General features: G+C 61.9%; 4 protein-coding genes across 4 annotated transcripts; all 4 read left to right on the plus strand.

Moving 5' to 3' along the window:
• The first annotated feature begins 82 nt into the window (after positions 1-82).
• On the plus strand, positions 83-3,965 carry C8G (complement C8 gamma chain). The gene is made up of 7 exons (XM_032130980.1): positions 83-585; positions 1,257-1,396; positions 2,086-2,156; positions 2,458-2,565; positions 2,858-2,959; positions 3,133-3,171; positions 3,686-3,965. The coding sequence occupies exons 1-7, from the start codon at positions 112-114 to the stop codon at positions 3,697-3,699; spliced, it is 948 nt and encodes a 315-aa protein (XP_031986871.1). The 5' UTR covers positions 83-111; the 3' UTR covers positions 3,700-3,965.
• Positions 3,966-6,395: 2,430 nt separating this feature from the next.
• LOC116454410 (lipocalin-like) lies at positions 6,396-9,002 on the plus strand. Its single transcript, XM_032130981.1, has 7 exons — positions 6,396-6,571; positions 7,507-7,646; positions 7,728-7,804; positions 7,922-8,035; positions 8,241-8,342; positions 8,554-8,579; positions 8,838-9,002. Exons 1-6 carry the CDS (start codon positions 6,473-6,475, stop codon positions 8,577-8,579), a joined length of 558 nt encoding a protein of 185 aa, XP_031986872.1. The 5' UTR covers positions 6,396-6,472; the 3' UTR covers positions 8,838-9,002.
• A 103-nt stretch (positions 9,003-9,105) lies between these two features.
• Positions 9,106-12,408, plus strand: LOC116454411 (extracellular fatty acid-binding protein-like). Its single transcript, XM_032130982.1, is given in 7 exon segments — positions 9,106-10,016; positions 10,602-10,741; positions 10,951-11,015; positions 11,310-11,428; positions 11,431-11,998; positions 12,111-12,132; positions 12,265-12,408. Coding segments are annotated over 5 exon segments (768 nt in total). The 5' UTR covers positions 9,106-9,707; the 3' UTR covers positions 11,566-11,998; positions 12,111-12,132; positions 12,265-12,408.
• Positions 12,409-13,566: 1,158 nt separating this feature from the next.
• LCNL1 (lipocalin like 1) lies at positions 13,567-17,158 on the plus strand. The gene is made up of 7 exons (XM_032131075.1): positions 13,567-13,705; positions 14,137-14,276; positions 14,760-14,830; positions 15,396-15,506; positions 16,041-16,142; positions 16,380-16,405; positions 17,013-17,158. Exons 1-6 carry the CDS (start codon positions 13,610-13,612, stop codon positions 16,403-16,405), a joined length of 546 nt encoding a protein of 181 aa, XP_031986966.1. The 5' UTR covers positions 13,567-13,609; the 3' UTR covers positions 17,013-17,158.
• The last annotated feature ends 1,832 nt before the right edge of the window (positions 17,159-18,990 follow it).

Consider the following 18,990-nt stretch of genomic DNA (forward strand, 5'->3'; position numbering starts at 1 on the left):
CACAGCGAGCCGAGCGCGGCACGACCGCTCACGGGCGCCCCTGCAGCAGAGGCGCTGGCCCGCCCCGCCCCGCCCGCCCAGACCACGCCCCTCTCATGCCACGCCCTTCTCATGCCACGCCCTTCTCATGCCACGCCCCCACAGGCACGCCCAGCCTCCACGGCCACGCCTTCGTTAGACCACGCCCAGGCCCGAACAGGCCCCGCCCACGCGGAACCCCCGGGACCCCCGGGACCCCCGCCCGGGTCTGTGCCCGGACCCTCCCGCCTCGGCCGCTCTTCAACCCCCGGCCCTATCCGGGCCCGTTCACTGAGCCCCAGCCCGGCCCGGCCCCGCGCTGACCCCGGCGCTGACCCCGGCGCTGACCCCGGCCGGCCCCTGGCTCCCGGCCGTGCCCGCCTGGCCCCGCCGCGTCCCGGCAGCGGCGGCCTCGCAGAGCGGCACATGGCGGCCCTGCGCACCCTCCTGCTCCTCGGGCTGCTCCTCACGGCGCGGGGGCAGAGGGCGGCACAGAGACGGCGGCCGCCCCGTCCCCAGAGTCCGCTGGAGAAGGTGGTGGCTCAGGAGGGGCTCAGCCTCCAGCAGGTGAGGGGGTGGGGAGGGGGTCTGTGGGCATCCGCTGACCCCGCACTTGGGTGGGCTGCAGGGAGCCGCGGTGGCTCCTGTCCCGTGTCCCCTCCAGGGCTGACCCCCTCGTCCTCCCCACACTCAGCCTCCCAGCCCATCCACAGCCCAAGCCCCTCGGTGCCCCTCGCACACCGCCGGGGCTGCCAGAGCCCAGCTCAGCCCCGGCACTGCCTGCAGAGTTGCCCACAGGGCAGGTGCAGGGGCCGGAGCCTCACAGGGACCCCTGTCCTCACCCATGTGGGGCTGCTGCAGGGCCCGTGCAGCCACCCTCACTCTTGGGTTGAGCTCGGGGCTCTGCTGGTGGGGCTGAGCTGGGGCTGCGGCATCAAGTGATGCCCAGCATACAACCAGTGTGGCACTGGAGTGCCCACAGTGCTGTGGGCAGTGTGAGCAATGGGCAGGTGCCTTAGACACCTCGTACACACCCCCAGCCTGTCCCCGTGTCAGGCTCCTTCTGCCCGGCCAGCCCACCTGCCAGCACCTGGAGGGCAGTTGTGCCCTGTGGGCACCCCAAGGGACAGGCTGTGGGCAGAGGTGTCAAGTGAGGGGAAGGAGGGTGCTCAGGGTGGTTGAGTGGTGACACCCCAGGCTGGTGGCCCCGTAGATGGTGCCACCCCTGTGCCATGCAGCTCTCAGGGAAGTGGTTCCTGGTCGGCATGGCCTCCCGCTGCAGCTACCTGGCAGAGCACAGCCACCAGCTGGAGGCCACGATGGTGACGGTGACCGTCCTGGATGGGCAGAGCCTGGCCATCAGCACCTTCAGGAAGCTGTGAGTGATGCTGGGCACAGGGGCTGCGGGCAGGAACAGGGATGCTGCAGGCAGGTCAGAACAGGACTGGTGCTCTGGGATGGGGACAGGGAATGCTGGGTGGGATGGGAACTCTGAAAGCAGGTCAGAGCAGTTCCAGTGCCCTGGCCACAGGCTCCAAGGACAGAGCTTCCCCAGAGCCAAGTGTGGGTGGGATACCCTCCAGGGAGTTCCATAGTAGAACCCCTGGCCATGATGGGCGCCCTGCCACCCACACAGCCACTAGCCCAGGCTGGGCTCAGAGTGCCCAGGCTGGTCAGTGTGGGGACAGCCAGGCTGGCCAAACTGAGGCACGTGGTGGCTCCGTGGCTGCCCAGCCCAGGACTGGCTCTTGGGACTATCCCAGAGGCAGCATGTCTGAGGATGGGGACCTTCAGCACATCTGTGAGCACTTTCCCCAGCCTGGTGAGCCCTGAGGTTCTGACCAGGCTCAGCACTGCAGGGAGGTGGCAGGAACTCCTTGGGCTCAGCAGATTTTGGGCTCAGCATCTCTCACAGTGCCTGTCTCCCCAGTGTTCTGGGACATCTTTCCCTGGGGGGAAAACAAAGTCCCAAGGAAACGCAGCGTGTGTACCCTGGCAATCAGAGCAGGCAGGGACCCGGGAAGACCCTCCACAGCCGGTGCTGACATCTCCTTCTCTCCCATGCAGGGACAGGATGTGCTGGGAGATCAGGCAGCACTACCTTCCCACCCAGGCCCCCGGACGCTTCCTGCTGAAGGGTGAGGGAGACTGGTCTGGGGTGGCAGGAGGCTGCTGGAGCCCCCCAGTCCTGCTCTCGGCACGATTTTGGTACCAATGTCCCTCTTCCCAGTGCCCTCCCAGTATTTTATGTCTTGGGTCTCTAAGCTCCAGATGCCATCACGGCTGACACCATGGGCTGGTGCCTGTTGGGCTGCCCCACTCTGGCCCTAATTTTCACCCCTTGTACACCCGGCTTGTGGGGAAATGAAGCCCCTGGATGATGCTGGGGCTAACCAGGATTAACCGGGACTAACTGGGCTATCCTCTTGTCCTTCGCAGGCCGTAGGAAAAGCAGTAAGGTGGATGTGGTGGTGGGTGAGGCCGACCCCAGCAGCTTCACCATCCTCTATTACCAGAAGGGCCACAGCATCTCTGTTAAGCTCTATGGTGCGTCAGGGCTCAGGGCCTCATGGCAGGTGAGGGACAGGGGTGGGAAACCTGTGCTGGACTCAGGGGATGCCAGCTGAAGCCCTGGAGGACCCAACGTGGCAATGGGGGTCACTCCCCAGCTGCAGAATTGTCCCCAGATGCTGTGGGGGAGCTGGTAAGGGGGGAACTGGGAACCCACTTCTCTGGGCTGAAAGCTCCCTGGGCCCTGAGCCTTGTGCAGGGACGTGGGGGGCTTCGGGACAGGGCCAGGTAGGGCCTGAGGCCATTGATGGTGTCTCCTCGTGTGCAGGACGGACCAGCCTGGTCAGTGACGCCGTCGTGGACAAGTTTGAGCAGCGCGTCAGGGCTGTGGGTCTGAGTGAGGATGTGACCTACTACTTCCCCACCTACGGTGGGTGGCACATGGTCCTCAGGGAGACCCGTGTGGGGTCTGTCCCCATGCTCCGGCCACCCCAGGGACAAAGATGCAAGGATGGGGCTGTGCCCCGCAATGTCCTGGGGGAGCAGGGGCTGGAGGGTGCCAGGTCCCAGATAAGGTGACCCCCCGGCCTCTGTCTCTTGCAGGGTTTTGTGACTCTGCAGATGAGTTTCACATCCTTGATGGTGAGTTGGGGATGCCGAGTGATGCGCTGGGTGCCCCCATGTGCCAGGCTTGGTCCCACACTGGCCACCAGTGGGGTGTCCCTGTCCTGGCTGTGGGCTGGACACACTGGGCCAGATCCACACTGTACCATGGCTGTGTGGTCCTGCCCCAGGAGTGTGGGAGGGCTGGTCTTGCACGGGAGAGGCCATGCCAGACCATTCCCCAGAACAGAGTTTGTGCCCTTGTGTGGCAAACTCACTCAGGATGGGCATCAGGTGCATCCTGGCAAAGCAAGCCCCATTCATCCCTCCCACGGGTCAGACTGGGCTTGATGGATCTATATTGGTGTCTCCTGGGGTGAGGGCTGGTCTGGGATGAGATGTCCTGGCACAGGGACACCCTGGGGCGAGGGCTGGGGTCCCTGGGGACAGCTCCATCACTTGTCATTGGTGCTTGGGGAGGCAGAGGTAGGTCTCCAGCCCTGGCGCTGGGCTTGAACACCCCCCAGCCCCTCAGCACTTCTCTTCCTTCCAGAAACTAAGCTGTAGGTGCAGACGGAGTTGCCACGGGGTCCCAGACCTCAGCCCTCACCTCAGCCAGCTGCCCATGGCCACACAGGTCTGAGCCACACTTTCATCAGCTCCCACTGCTGCTCTACAGCTTGGAGTCAGCCCTGGGGCTCCTCAGCCCCTCCAGCTGTGCTGGCAGCTGCGTCTGTCCTTGTCCTGTGCCCCCCAGCTTGTGTCCCCCCTCTGCTCTGTGCCCCACTCTCCTGCAGCAGCCAGCAGCACCCCAATAAATGCCTCAGAGAAGAGCCTGTGTACAGGCCAGTCACCTCCTGGTGTGCCCCAGCCAGGCCAGCACTGCCTCCACCATGGGCTGCCAGTGCCTTGGACATGTGCTCCTGGCTGGGGTGTGCCGAGGGTGTGTTGGGGGGCTGTGCAGCCCCCTTCCATACAGACCCCCGCCATCTCCCTGAGCCCTCCCCAGCCATGGGACAGCGGGGCAGGAATTGTGGTGGTTTCCGTGATGTGGTGCTTGTGGTCCAGCTGGCAGGGGGCAAGGGAGGGCCGGACCCTGAGGGGAACAGCACTGTGCCTGAGGCCACAGGGGGCATGGACTTAGGGGCACTGGGGAGAGCACAGCATCTGCCTTTTCCCCCAACAAGCTGGGAGATCCCTCAGGGACCCCAGGGGAGGAAATCTTAGTCCCACAGTCCTGCTGCCCATCCCCAGGGCCTGCAGGGCCGGGACACACCCCATTCCCCTGCCCCAGCCCTGCAGAGCTGGTTCCCCGAGGGGCTGCTGCCTGCGCTGGACCCCTGCCCGCACAGCCAGCACCTCTCAGAGAGACAGGCAGGCCCTGGGAGGGCTGCAGGGCCTGCGGGGTCTTGAACTAGGGGAGAGCCCCAGGGTTAATGCTGCAGCCCCTCATCGGACCCCTCCTCCCTGTATGTGGAGCCTGGCCAAGGCTGTCCTGCCACGCATTCCAGGCGAGTGGCCCACTGCCACTGGCTTCAGGAGGGGACAGGGAGCAGCCCCGCAGCAGGCAGGTGGGGGCCCAGTCCCCCCGCAGCCCTCTGCCCCCAGCATTTTGCAATCCTAGCGGGAACTGGTCACACATGTTGTTTATCAGGGAATTATGTAAGGGAAGCCACGTGCTGTGCCCGGAGCCAGCCCCTGTTCCCACCGCCCACGTGCAGTCCAGCCTGGCCCCCCCCGAGCCTGCCAGGGCTGGGCTGTAGTGGATCCAGCTCACTTCACCTGCACCCCGAAGTGGCTGCACTGGGCAGGGGGATAGGGGGGCAAGGGGAGATCCCCCGGGAGCTGGGCTGGCCCCCAAGGATTCCCCACACCCCTCATCCTGGCTCAGCCCATCTGTCGTTGGGGCTAAACCATCTCCGGGTGCAAACACCCGAGTTATGCCCAAGGGTCTGTGTCCAGCTGCCACGGGGACCCACAGCCCAGATACCCCATCCTGCCCCCAGCCTTGCTCAAGCACTCCCGTACTCCTGAGCTTGCACCAGCTTTGCCACCTCCAGGTCCTTGGGCTGGCTCCCAGCTTTGCCACCTCCAGGAGAGCCTGGCACCACCCAGGTATCCATCGGGCACCCCCTCCTGGCACCTGGGCAGGGAGCTGGGAGTACCTGGCAGCAGGGGGGACTTTGTGTTCCTGCCGCAGTGCCAGGTGACAGTGACACCCCCGGGTGTCACTGCCTCTGTGCCCGATGGCAAGAGTTCCCCTGGCACCCTGAGGGTGAGCTCCGGGGGAGACTGAGCCCCAGCACAGCGTGTGGGGCCCCAGCCAGGTTCTCGTGATGTCCAGTCCTGCCTGGCTCAGCTTTTGTTTTGTTTTCATAAATCCTCGGGGCCGGGCAGGCGCGGGGTGCGCGGGGCAGGGCGGCCTCGCAGCGGGGCGCGGGGAAGGGAATGTGCAGGGGGGGGGCTGCCAGGGGAAAACCAGCTGTTGTGAAAACAGGCTCCTTACGTAAAGCACCCGGGCAAGGCTGCGCCGCGGGGCCGGGGCTCTGCCCGGCATGGCCAGCCCTGCCCAAACCCTGCCAGACCCATGGGCGTTGCAGCTGGCACCCAGCCCCTGCAGGGGGGTCCCCGGATTGTCTGCTGGTAACCCCAAACCAAGGGGGAGGGCGTCTCCAGCCCCTCCTGGCAAAGGGTGCAGGGTGCTGGGGCGAGTGGGGTGTGAAGTTCTGGGATCCATCTGGCTGCGTGCTGGTCCCCAGGGAGCTGAACATGGGGCTCCCCGGCTCACCAGCGGGACGCCCCGGAGCTGCCCCGCACTGGGACACACCCCGAGGGTGCTGGGGCCAGCAGAGAGGCTTCCTTGGGTGATGCAGGGACTTGAGTCAAGGCAAAGCAGGGGGTCCCGCAGGAGCACACGCAGGTGCCAAGTCCCATGTGTTGGGTTGGGACCTGGCAGGCACTGGACCTGCCCTCCATCTCACTGGAGCCGCACTCTGGGTCCGAGTGAGGCCACCGTGCGTGGCTGGGACAGCTCTGGGCCCTGCTCCCCGGCCCGGCAGCGCTGGGGGCAGGGCGGCCGCTGGCTGTTTTCAGTGCAGAGCAGTTTGGCACCCTGGAAATACGGCATATCAACAGGAGGGAAGCGTAGGATCCCCTGCTTGCCCTTTGGCTTCAAGCGCACTGCCCTGCTCCAGCTTGCATAACGGCACGGGGGGAGGCAGGGCTGGCTCCCCGGGGGCCCCCGCAACGCCTGTCCATAAATAGGGGCTCAACAAACTCTCCGGCACTGCTGCGCTCTGCCTCCAGCTCTCAGCTCGCCTCAGCTCGGCTCGGCTCAGCCATGCAGGCCACACTACTCGGCATCCTGGGGCTGGCCCTGCTCGGGACACTGCACGCCCAGGACAGCATTCCTGTCCAAGCTGACTTCCAGCAGGACAAGGTGACCCAGGCCAACCGGCATCACCTCTGTGGAGGTTTGGGGTGTTTTGGGGGATTCTTGCCCTGAAGATGTGGGGAGGGGGTGGTAGATGGGGGGACAGGCTCGCACTGGTGCACATGCACCCCCCCATCCTGGGGACCTCCCAGCACCTGGATTTGGTGGCTCTGGAGGGGATCCAGCACGCAGCCTCCAGCGGGTGGGCAGGACCCTGGGTTAGGCATGGGTCCAAGCTGCTGCTGTGCTGTGGAGTGGGTGTGGATGCACAAGGATCTTACAGGGGAGAGCGCAAAAAACAATCGCAGTCTGACAGCACAGAGATAGGCCATGAGAACCCCACCCCGACAAAGAGCCCAGCCCAGGGCCACAAAAAAACCAAGGGCTGCTGTGCTGGGGTGTCCCCTACACCCCTCTGCCCCTGGAAAGGTCCTGGGGGACACAGCCACCCCAGGAAGGTGTGATGGGGATGGAGGGAGGACAGGGGTCTGGGATGTGCTGCAGGGGTGGTCCCGGCACAGCTGCTCTCCAAGGCCAGCAGTTCCCCTGAGGGGCATCACACTGCTGGCTCCATACAGTGCACTGGAATGAGCCATGCTGGACCCAGTGTCCTGACCCCTCCTCAGACCCCCAGATGGATGGAAATGGCATCTCAGAGTCAGACAGTCCTGTCACGCTCCCTGGGCTTGGGGTGAAGAGGAAGGAAACAGGCAAGGGCAGTGAAGGGCATGTCAGGAAACAGGCATTGATTTCCTTGTTCCTGGTTTTGTGGTTGCCAAGAGCTGTAGCAGCTCCCTGGGAAACGAGGACCCTGGGACACTGTCCTGCTGTGGGGAATGGGCTGCCAGGGGAGAGCGACATGGCCTGGGCTGGGGCTGGTGGGGGCTGAGAGGTGAGACAGGGTCTGTGCCCAGCTGGGGCTGAGTGGAGGTTGTATGCAGTTCACAGGGAGATGGTACAGCATCGGCCTGGCCTCCAACTCTCACTGGTTCAAGGAGAAGAGGCACCTGATGAAGATGTGCACCACCATCATCTCCGCCACCGCAGACGGGAACCTGGAAGTTACCTCCACCTACCCCAAGTATGGGGCATGGGGAGGGGTGAGCAGGGAGGGGGTGCTGGGGGTGGGCACTGGTGCATCCCCCTCTGCTGTGCTCCCCAGGGGTGACCAGTGCGTGACGAGGAACAGTCTTTACATCAAGACAGAGCAGCCAGGGCGGTTCAGCTACACCAGCCTACGTGAGTGCCCAGCTCCCATGGGGCAGCCCCAGACATGCTCACAGCCCTGATGTCCCTGCTCCTGCCTTGGGGCTGATTTGGAGCTCAGGGCTGAGCCGTGCCCCATGTCCCCCACAGGCTGGGGCAGCAAGCACAACATCCATGTGGTGGAGACCAACTATGACGAGTACGCCTTGGTGGCCACCCAGATCTCCAAGGGCACCGGTTCCTCCACCATGGTGCTGCTCTACAGTACGTCTGCCCCAGGACCCCCATGCTGTCCACCCCCCGGGATGTCTGTCTTTCCCATGGGAGAAGGGCAGGTTTAGGGTCACTTCCCAAGCTGGGGTGACCCATGGGGGGATGATGGCTGGGTCGGGACCCCCTTGCTGGGCTGCCTGTGCCCCTGTGCTGGTGGGCACAGGGGGGCTGCCTCTCACCCTGCTCTTGGCTGCAGGCCGGACAAAGGAGCTGAGTCCCGAGCGCCTGGAGATGTTCACCCAGTTCTCCAGGGAGCAGGGCCTGACAGACGACGAGATCCTCATCCTGCCCCAGACAGGTGAGGCTGGGAGCACGGGGAGGGTGTCGGGGAGTAGGGGGCAGGATACCCCAGGGGGACTGAGAGGGAGGAGACCCTCCTGGCTTGTCCCTGCCTCTCTGTGGGGCCAGCGTGGGGCAAGCCATGGGGTGCCCCCATTCAGGATCCCTCAGGGGGGCTGAGGTCCCACAGCCCCCAGAGGAGCTGATCTCCCTGTTTCTTCCTCCTACAGACAAATGCATGGCAGATGCTGCTTAGGTGAGTCCTGCCTTTGCTGGGGCTCAGACCAGCCCTGCGGGAGGGTATGGGGGTGTTTAAAGCCGCTGCATCCCACAGAGCCCCCAGCCCTTCCACAACCTTTCCCCAGGTCACTCCTCTCCTCACACCTACTGGGGATCCCCCACCCAGCCCTGTGGGGTGCCCACCCACCCAGTGTGGGGCTGGCCAAGCCCATGTCCCCCTGTGTGTCACCTGGTCTCCCACAGCTCAGCCATGCTCACCCCCCATCTTTTCCAGGCGGACCCACCAGCTGCTGCCAGCCAGAGCCCCAACAGCACCAAGCTGGTGACCACCCTGCCCCATCCAACCCCCAGTGCTCCCCCAGCACCGCAGCAGCCTTCGCTCCCTGGCTTCACAACCCACACCTGTATCCCTGTCCCGATTAAAGCCCATAAAAAACCAGACCTTGCCTGCTGGATTGTTGTGGAGCAGCCCCAACGAGGTGATGGGGAGGGGGAAGCATGGCCAGTAGGGATGGGACTGGGGTTGGGGGTCAGGGCTGACCCCAGCTCCTGGCTGTGGAGCTGCTGGGCTGAGACCCCATGTCCACTCACAGCCCTGCCCCATGGTGCTGCCTGGCCACTGAACCTGCCCTGTCCCAGAAAAAGGGGTCCCCGAGGCTAGGACCCACTGGGGCATCTGCTTTCCCTCTGTCCCGTGGGCACCCTGGGCTCCCCCAGCCTCCCTGCCTTGGTTTCCCTGCTGGAGAGCAGGCTGGCAGCATGGGAATGGGGCGATGGGCAATCAGGGGGTCTCTAGAAGTTTGGGGAAGGATGGACATGAAGCAGAAGGATGTCTGTGAGCTCTGGGTGTGGCTCGATCCTGGCCACCCCCTGGGCTCCATCCCATGAACCTGGACCCTCTCCAGCAGTGGGGTCTGAGCCTGCTGCCACCAGCCTAAGAAGCCACCACCCCTTCTGAAGGCAGCGGGCTGTGGGGTAGAACACCAGCACAACCATTCTCTGGCACTGAGGATCCTGAGGCGGGATCCATCCCATCACTGGAAGACCCTAGAACCAATGGCAACAGCCAGGAGGGGGCCCCGGGCATGCACCTCACGCTCTCCCCCAGACACGGAGCAGGCACGGGGCAGCACTTGGTCCTGGCATGCTCTGGGCTGGGTCTCACACAAGGCTGCATTCATCTGGGACTGGGCAGCTAGGGGGGACAGGGCCAGCGCTGTCACCTAAGCCAGGCACAGGTTATCCCTGTTCTTGTGTAACCTGTTGCATAAAGCTGGCGTGGGCAGGAATGCTGCCAGCAGTGGGGACTATAAAGGTGGGTGCAGCCTGTCCTGCCCACATCCACTCCGGGGAGAGGATGGCAGTGGCACTGCCCGGGCTGGCGCTGGCCCTGCTCTGCCTGCTGCGGGCAGGGGCCCAGGTCCCCGTGCAGCCGGACTTGGACACCGGGAAGGTAACTGCACAGGATGCTGCCTGGCACATCCTGCATGGGCTGGAGGGGCTGGCTGGGGCAGGGGGCCTGTGCGGCACCCCCAGGCACCTGCCAGCTCCATCCCTGAGCCAACACCAGGACAGCTTCCAGGAGTGCCTGTGCAAAACCAGGTTAGTCCTGGCTGCTGTGTCCAGCGCCAGCCCACTGCAGGGACACCAGCACGCGGGGCCATGATGTCCCCAAGGGCGTGTGGCACTTCCCCAGGGAACATGGGCCAGGTGCTGCACCCGTACACCTGGCATGGGGCAGGACAGGGTGTTCTGCATGCAGGAAGGTGGCAGGTCCTCATGTTTGCCTGGCTGCTCCCCACAGAGGGTGGCAGGTCTGCCACCACAGGCTGGCAGGTTTCTACACTGGGCTGTCAGGTTCTCCATGGCAGATCCCCACAGATGGTGGAAGGTCCCTGAAGAGGGTGACAGGTCCCTACAGACAGCAGCAGGTCCACTGCAGGTTGGCACATTTCTGGGCTGCCAGGTCCCGCTAGCTGGTGGTAGGTTGCAGATCCCCACAGCTTTTCCGAATTCCACTGGTGATGTCCTGGGGCAGTTTGCAGGGATGTGGCATGTCACAGCCATCGCTTCCAACTGCTCCATCTTCCTGAAGATGAAGGATGGGATGAAGTCATCCATGGCCATCATCAGCTTCATGCCAGAAGGGGACCTGGCCATGAAGTTGGTCTGGCCCTTGTAAGTGTCTGTCCTGCTCGCTGAGTTCCCCGTGGGCCGGGGACTCCCCTCCCCACCACAGCAACTCCCCCAGACCCACTGTCCCGGGCTGCCCAGTCCTGCCTCGGTGCATCCCCCTGGGCAGGCTGGGCTCCCCCCTGTGCCCACCACCCCACTGCCCTCCCATGTGGCATCCAGAAACATTTTTCTTTTTCATGTTCCTTTTCCAGGCTGGACAAATGCCACAAGTTTGAGCTGCTCTTCCAGCAGAGCGGGCAGGCGGGGCACTACGTGGGTCTGTGTGGGCAGGGGCTTTGGAGCCATGGGTGGCCTGAAACAGAGGGTGGACATCCCCAGCCCCCATGCCTCAGGAGGAGTGGGTGGTGGGCTTGGCCCCTCTGCCTCCCTGGCTCAGTGAGAGGTCGTGGGCGGGTGGGCACCTGGCTCCTCCACATCGTGCAGGGGTTCTCTCCTCATACCCTCCTCAGGCAAATCTGAGGCTCAGGCACTGAGCCGTGGGCCCCAGCAGGGCCCAGGAGGGCTCACACTGTACCACGTTGCCCAGCTGGTCACCTCTGGGGTCCTTTAGGAGCACAAGAGAAGAGGGATCTGCATGTGATGGACACAGACTACAGCCACTACGCTGTCCTGCACGAGGCCCAGCACAGTGAGACAGAGCCCAGCACGGCGCTGCAGCTCCTCAGTGCGTGTTGGGAGCGGGGACCTGGCTCACGGGAAGGGATGGGGGCACTGGCAGCAGACAGGGGCTGGGCTCCCCACCACTATCCAGGGCCACCAACAGCAGCACCCCATGTCCATCACCTAGGGAATTAATTTTGGGGTGAATGAAACCTTGCACTAAAGATATCTCCAGCTGTTTGCGGATTGAACCAGAGCCCCCTGCAGTGTGCCAGCCCAGCTGCAGAAACCCAACCCTGCCAGCCACCCCATACCACCCCAAGTGAATGCGTCACTCATCCAAAAGGGCTTGTGCCCCTTTGCTGCCAGCCCAGGGCAGCTGTGGGTTGCCTGGTGTCCACCCTGCATGTTCATGGCTTCACCTTAGCCCTTCCCTGGGGTCCAGATGCTGCCCCGCAGTAGCTGGACCCCCAGCGTGGGGCTGGCTGCCGGGATTCCTTGCACTCACCAGCCCCCACTTTGGGTGTGTGGCTGCAGCAAGGGAGCAGGATGTGAGCCCCCAGCTCCTGCAGAAGTTCATGGAGCTCATCCCCACCATGGGCCTGACTGAGGACATGCTGGCCATCCTGCCCAAGTCAGGTGAGTGGCCCGAGGGCACAGGGTGGCAGCTGCCGCCCCTCTGCATGGGGATTCTGTGTGGGGGCTCAGGGTGCTGCCAACGGCACACTCACCCCTCTCTGCTTTCCAGCAGATCAATGCACCAGGGACATCAGGTGAGCATGGCCAGGGGAAGCTGTGACTCCCTTCCAGCATGGCCTGGGCTGAGCAGGGATTTGCAGCCCCTGGGGATCCCCCACCTGCCTCGGGGCTCCATATCACATCGTCTGCCTGTCCTGCCTCTGCAGCTGAAGGGCCGTGTGTACTCCAGACCTAGTGGACGATGGGCTCTGCTCCCAAGTCCGTGGTGCTCCTTCCCATCCTCCCTGTCCAGGCTCTGCCAGACCCCCCTGCTCCACACCAGGATCACCCTCAACCTCCTAAATAAATAGATGCAGAAGCTGCCCCAGAGCTCGGTGCTTTCTTGGAGGGAGAAGGGTGCTGCCAGGGCCCCCAGGCACCCTGAGCCCAGCAGTCCTGGAGCTGACTCTTCCTGTCAGCCCCCCACGGGTGTTAGGGGGCTCCCTTGATGTGATGTTTGCTGTGTCCAGCATGGGGAGGATGGGGAGCAGAGGATGGGGAAGGTGCAGGGGAGCAGCTGCCAGGGCAGGGAAGAATGGAGCCAGGGTGAACAGGGTCTGGGTGGTCTGTAGCTCTGGGCAGACAGGGTTAAGCAGTCAGGCTGCGCAGTGCTGCCTGCGGGGACACCCCCAGGAAACGCCATCCCCTGCTCAGTGCTCTCCCGGGCCACCCAGCTGGGAGTGGGGTGGCACCAGGGCTGCCTATGGACCCCCATGCCCCCATGCCCCTTGGTCCCCCATCTGATCAAAGTAAGGCCATGCTGCCACGAGCCCCAAGGGCAGTTTTCATCCCCCTCCACCTCCTGCAGAGCGACGGCAGCCTCTGAGCCCTCCCTGCCTCCCTGTCCCGGAGTCCCTCGGTGCCCAGGCAGGTGTGGGGCTGTGACCCCAGGAGCCTGGCAGAGCCAGGCCACAGGGGACATCCCGCTCCGGGAAGGAGGGACTCACTCGCACAGGGACACGAACCCCTTCCCGTGCTCGCCCTGCTCAGAGCGCACCGTGCTCGGCAGGCCCTGAGCGGCCCGGCGCAGGCACCGCGGGTCAGGCTGTGCCGGCGAGGGGCTGGATTGCAGCACGATCCCAGCAGGATCCCGGGGCCGGCTTCAGCCTGGCCAGAAGAGCGGGTCACCGAGGGCCTTGGTGGGCTGGGCAACGGGGCTGCCCCGGGGCCTCTGCCGGGAAGAACTGCGCGCTGCTCCTGGCAGCCCGTTGGAAAAACAACGGTTCGGCTGTTCTTTCACAAGTAACTCCGAGAACCGGGAAAATCCCCAATTTCAGCAGTGGCGCAACAGTTCCTGTAACTCCGTTTTGGGGCTGGGAGGCACCGGCCCCCCCTGTGCCCCAGGCGTTTGTTCACCCTGGGCGAACTCCTACCCCGAAGCCAACCCCAGGAGCTCCCGTGGGGCTGAGCACGGCTCCAGCGCGGGGCGGGGCGGGCAGCACGGAGCTATAAATCCCACAGCCCCGGCAGCACTCCCCATTCCACTGCTGAGGCCGAAGGAGCTGAGGCGAGATGAGGACCTTGGGACTGAGCCTGGGGCTGGCCCTGCTCTGCTTGCTGCGTGTGCAGGCTACGGACCTGGGAGCTGCGGAGCTGGACGTGAGAAAGGTGACGGAAGGGAAGGGAAGGGAAGGGAAGGGAAGGGAAGGGAAGGGAAGGGAAGGGAAGGGAAGGGAAGGGAAGGGAAGGGAAGGGAAGGGAAGGGAAGGGAAGGGAAGGGAAGGGAAGGGAAGGGAAGGGAAGGGAAGGGAAGGGAAGGGAAGGGAAGGGACGAGTGTGATCTCTGGTCACCAGCAGCGTGGGGAGGACTCTCGGGGTAGAGGTGTTTTGGTACTGCTGGGGTCTCTACAGCTACCATTGCTTCGCTGTCACACCCAGGTGAGGACAGTCACCCAGCTCCTGCATAGGCGTCCCTGAGGGAATTTTGTTGCCTGGACGGGATGTGGGTGTTCCATGGACTGAGGATGTCCTGGCTTGGTCCCTGAGGAGGGGATACTCTTGACTGCTCCTCTGAACTCACAGCCTGCTCTCACTGCCAGGTTGCAGGGACATGGTACATCACTGCTATGGCCTCTGACTCCAAGACCTACCTTGAAAAAAAGGACCAGCTGAAGATGGCGATGGCCAACATTGAGGTCTTGGGGGATGGTGACCTGAAGGTCTCCTTTGCAATTCCCACGTAAGTCCCACAAGCTTTTCTCCACGGGCTTCACTACCAACCTCCTCCCTGGACCTTCATTAGTGGTTCTCCACCTGAGTCCACTCACCAAAGACCTGGGCAGGGGTTGAGACAGGACCACCAGGGGCTTGGGACAGCTGTGGGCACCCGCTCTCTAGGGCAGGCTCAGGGCAGCACCAGCCAGGACCAGTGCCACCACAGAGGGTGGGACAGGACCCTATGATTACAACTTTCCCAGCAGAACCAGCCTCATCCCAGAAGCTCAGAGCATGAGTGAGGGCATGGATAATCCCCAGGCACCAGCACTGTCCCCTGCCAGCCCAGGTACCCATTATTCCAAGAGTGGTGTCTGTCCCCTCCTGCCCTGGCCACACCATCCCATCTCTGAACAGCAAGTCCCACGTCTGGGATAGTGACCCTGGAACAGGAGAGGGGAAAGGGGGTCACTTCACCTCAGCTGGAGCATCCTTCACTGTTTTGCAGCCCTGAGAGATGTATGAAATTCGAGTCGATCTACAAGCCAACAGGCAGCCCGGGTGAATACTACAGCACTGGTGAGTGGGGGTGCCTGGCTCTTGGGGCAGGGTGGAGGCATGTTCCATCATCCCTGTCTGAAGCAGCTGGCTGTTCCTGGGGGCATGGCCTGCCCCTCCTGTGTCCTGGGTGGGACATCCCTCTGTGTCCAGGTGCCATCTGCACCCCTGCGCTGGTGGCCCAGCAGCATGGCAGAACCCCCCAGTCCCTCCCTCTGGGATAAACACATTCAGACCAAGCTTAAACCCTGGGGAAAAGCAGGTTCATTCTGCAAAGAGGCTGTGGGTGGATGTTCCCAGAGGATGGAGCTGGAGTGATTTTCCACCATTCCCAGCCCAAAGATCAGTCTGACACCGTCCAACAGCTTGCACTGACCATCCACAGCCCTTTCTGCCCTCACCTTCCCGTCCCTCTGCTCTGCTGTGGTCTGTGGGCTCCCCCAGGCTTTCAGAGGAGCCTTAGCAAGAGAGAAAACCAGGATGGGGAGACTCCGAGGAAAGATGAACTTGGTGGGCTTTACAGCCCCTTTGCAGCGTGGGGGTTTCCAGGAGGAGGTAATTGATTTTTCTGTACCTCCTTTTGCAGACAGAGGCAATAAGACGGTGCAGCTGGTGGATACCAACAACAGGTCCTACATGATTGTCCTTGCCACCAGACAGAAGAACGGGGAGACCTTGCACATGCTGAGACTTTACAGTGCGTAGCCAGCAGTGGAGAACTGCTCAGAGGGGTCAGGTGCTTCTGAGGGTCCTGCAAGGCCAGGAGCCAGGGGACAGGAGGTCTCCACTCCTGCCCTGGGTGAGGGGCAGGAGTGAGGCAGGGGCTACCATGTATCCCCTGTGTGGCAGGGAAGGGGCAGTGATTTGGGGTGGCAGGGGAGGCTGGGGCTCAGGCTCCTGCACTGTGCTGCAAGTCCACGCCCTTGGGTAAGTTGCTTGGTGAAATGGGGTGGAGAGGGGGGGTCCTGCTGCAAAGGGGGAACAGAATCAGTGGGGACAGGAACCAAGAGAGGAGTCACTGTGCTGGTGTCAGAACCCCTGGCTCATCTTGTTCCCTGGGTAGGGTGTCTCATGTGCCTGGCCACCACTGCTCTCCAGGACCTCTGCCAGTGCCTGCAGCCTTCTCCCAGGGACTGCCATCCATCCCTCCCTCAGCTGGACACACTCACCAGCTTCCCAGGAGATGCAGGGTCAGGCATAGCCTTGAGCTAACTCATGTCTTTGTCTTTAGGCAGAACCCAGTGGGTGGCACCCAAAATCAAATCACAGTTCAAGACACTTGCCAAGCTGAATGGCTTCACTGACCAGATGATCTGGATCTTACCCAAGCAAGGTGAGCATTGCCCAGGGCCAGTACAGGGACACACAGGCAGGGACCAGCTCAGCCCATCAGTGCCACCACTTTGTGGTCTGAGCTGGCAGGAGGGAGTGCTGGCAGCCGGAGGTGCTCTGGCTGGGCACACTGAGCAAGGAGAAACCCACAAGTTTCTTCTGAGTAGTCTGTTTTGGGTGTTAAATGGGACTGTTCAGACCACAGTGCCAGACTCAGGCTTTCTCTTTACTTCCACAGAGGAATGCAGACTTGGTGAGCTGTAGGTGAGTTGCCGCAGTGCGACATGGTGTTTGCAATGTCCTCTCCTGGAAATTGTCCCTCTTGGTGCCCCAGCAAGGGCCACCAAGAACTCTTTGGATTCCTCTGCGTTTAAGCTGTTTGAACTTGTGCTGGAGCTTGCACGTAGGTGGGACCATTCCTTTGGATGCTGCTCTGCAGTGGGGACCCCCAGGTAGCAGTACCCAGGGACTCCCAAGGAGCAGTACTCAGAGACCCCCAGGGTCTCTGTGCCTGGCACTGAACACAGGCACGTGAGCTGAAACCACCAGAGAAACCGCTGCACAGCTGAGCAGCGAGGGCCAGGACACTGGCTCCTGCCAGAGGGCCCCCAGGCTTGTGGACTGGCAGGCCTGGCCAGAGGGGGTTGGTGTCTCACCATGCAAAACGTGTTTGCTGTTGGCCCTCCCTGGCCTGTGCTTTCCCACCACGTGGTTGCACACAACAGCTGTAGGGGTTACTAGAAATCCCTTGCTATAGGTGCCTCACCCTACAAATCTGGGGTGAACTGGAGAAGAATGCACTGATCCTAATGGAGACTCCCACTGGTCTCCTTGCCTCACTCAGCCTCCACCTCTCCCGCCTGTTTTCCAGGAAGTGTGGATTGGCTCGTGGATGCTCCTGCCAAGCAATGCAAGACCCATGCTCTGACCCACGCCCAGGCTGCTGCTCCACCATCCCTCTTCCAAGCTCTGACACAGTCCCTGCTTGTTGCCAAATAAACAGAATCCCTGCCCAGATCTTGGTGTAGCTGTCTGGGGAGAACCAGGGGGTGCTGGGGGGTGTGGTCCCTCCTGTCGTCGTCCTGGGGGCTGTGGATGGTGAACAGCCAGGAGTGATCCTGGCTGAGCTTGCCCAAGTGAGGGCAGTTTCAGAGCCACAAGATTTTCCCTCCTGATGTCATTTCTCAGAGCAGAGGAGCAAGGAGCCAAATTCTGGTGTCTTCGTTGTTTGTCTTACATTGTTGCCTTCAGCAAGTTAAAGAATATTTATGTTCTTTCTAATCAGATTCTTAAATTGATGCAATCGCACTGGGTTCCATTGAGGCTTCCCAATGTTGTTTAGGGTTTGTATTTGCTAATATCAGCTTAAGCGCTCAGAGGGAAGCTAAGCTGGTCTTTCCAGACAATCACTGTGCCATATGTGATGGTTAATCCTCTTGACTTTTCATTTTTTCTCTTTTTAAAAATAAAATGTGAGTGTATGGGATCATCTCAGGTTGTAAGAGTAGCACCGGCTGGCACAAGGATGACACTTTAATTTCAGCCTCTGAGCCAGGTCCCACTTGCTGCTTATGACATGTGGCCTCTTGGCCATCCCAAAAAGACCCGAGTGCATGGGTGCCCAACCAGCCTGCCTGCAGCAGTCGTGTGTTAGAGGCTCCTGGATGTGCCTTTGCACGAGACGGGTGCAGCACCAGCCACCAGCTGGCGGTGTGATCACCACAGCAGGAGTCACTCAAACGATATGCAGGCATCAGGACCAGGCCTGTCCATCTGCCTTGGATGGTGCGGAATGAGACCACAGGATCTGGTGGGTGTGAGCCCAGAACAGCCTTTCCTCTCTCCATGCACACCCAGGAGTGTACTGAAATCACACCGGTGTCCCAAACCTCTGCAGCTGCCAGACACTCCTGGCATGAGGAGAGGTGCACGAGAGAAGCAGCAGCCCCGTGCTGGGGTCTCTGCCCTGTTCTGTTCCCTGCCCCTCTTCCACAGCCCGCAGTCAGGGCTGCACTTGCTGTCTCTCTCCTGGCCTGGCAGCCAGAGGACCACCTGCCAGAGGAGCACTCCATGCCAGCACAGGATGTCTGGCTGTAGTGGGGTGATCCTGGCTGGACCCCAGGCACCCACCAAAGCCTGTCTATCTCTCCCCTCTGCAGTTGGACAAGGGAAAGAAAATATAACAATGAGCTGAGATAAGGACTGGGAAACATCACTCACCAAATACCTTCACAGGCAAAACAGGCTCTAATTAGGGATATTAATTGAATTTATTGCTGACAAAATCAGAGCACGAAAATGCAAAGTAAAATAAGACCTTAAAAACACCTTCCCCCCCAGCCCTCCCTCCTTACCAGCTCTACCTTCTTGCCTGCAGTGGTGCAGGGAGACAGGAATGGGATGCTGCTCAGGGACAGAAGTCATTCCCCTGCTCCAGCACAGGCTCCTCCAGGGCTTGCAGGTGGATCTCTGCACTCCTGTGCCTTCCTTGGGCTGCAGGGGTACAGGTGCTTCACCATGGTCTTCACCACAGGCTCAGGGGAATCTCAGCTCTGGCACTTGGAGCAGCTCCTTCTCTCCCTTCTCCACTACCTTGGTGTCTGCAGAGCTTTCCTCTCACATGTTCTCACCCCGCTCTTATCTGGCCACAATTGCCACTGGACAAGAACCTTTTTTTTTTTTCCTTTTTCTTAAATATGTAATCTCAAAGGCATTACCACCACTCCTAATTGGCCTAGCCTTGGCCAGTGGCATGTCCATCTTTGGAGCCACCAGGGATTGGCTCTGCTGGACATGGAGGAAGCTTCTAGTGACTTCTCACAGAAGCCACCCCAATATCCCCCCCACTA

This window comes from Corvus moneduloides, chromosome 21 (genome assembly GCF_009650955.1).
Source record: "Corvus moneduloides isolate bCorMon1 chromosome 21, bCorMon1.pri, whole genome shotgun sequence".
In the NCBI taxonomy this organism is placed as follows: Eukaryota; Metazoa; Chordata; class Aves; order Passeriformes; family Corvidae; genus Corvus; species Corvus moneduloides.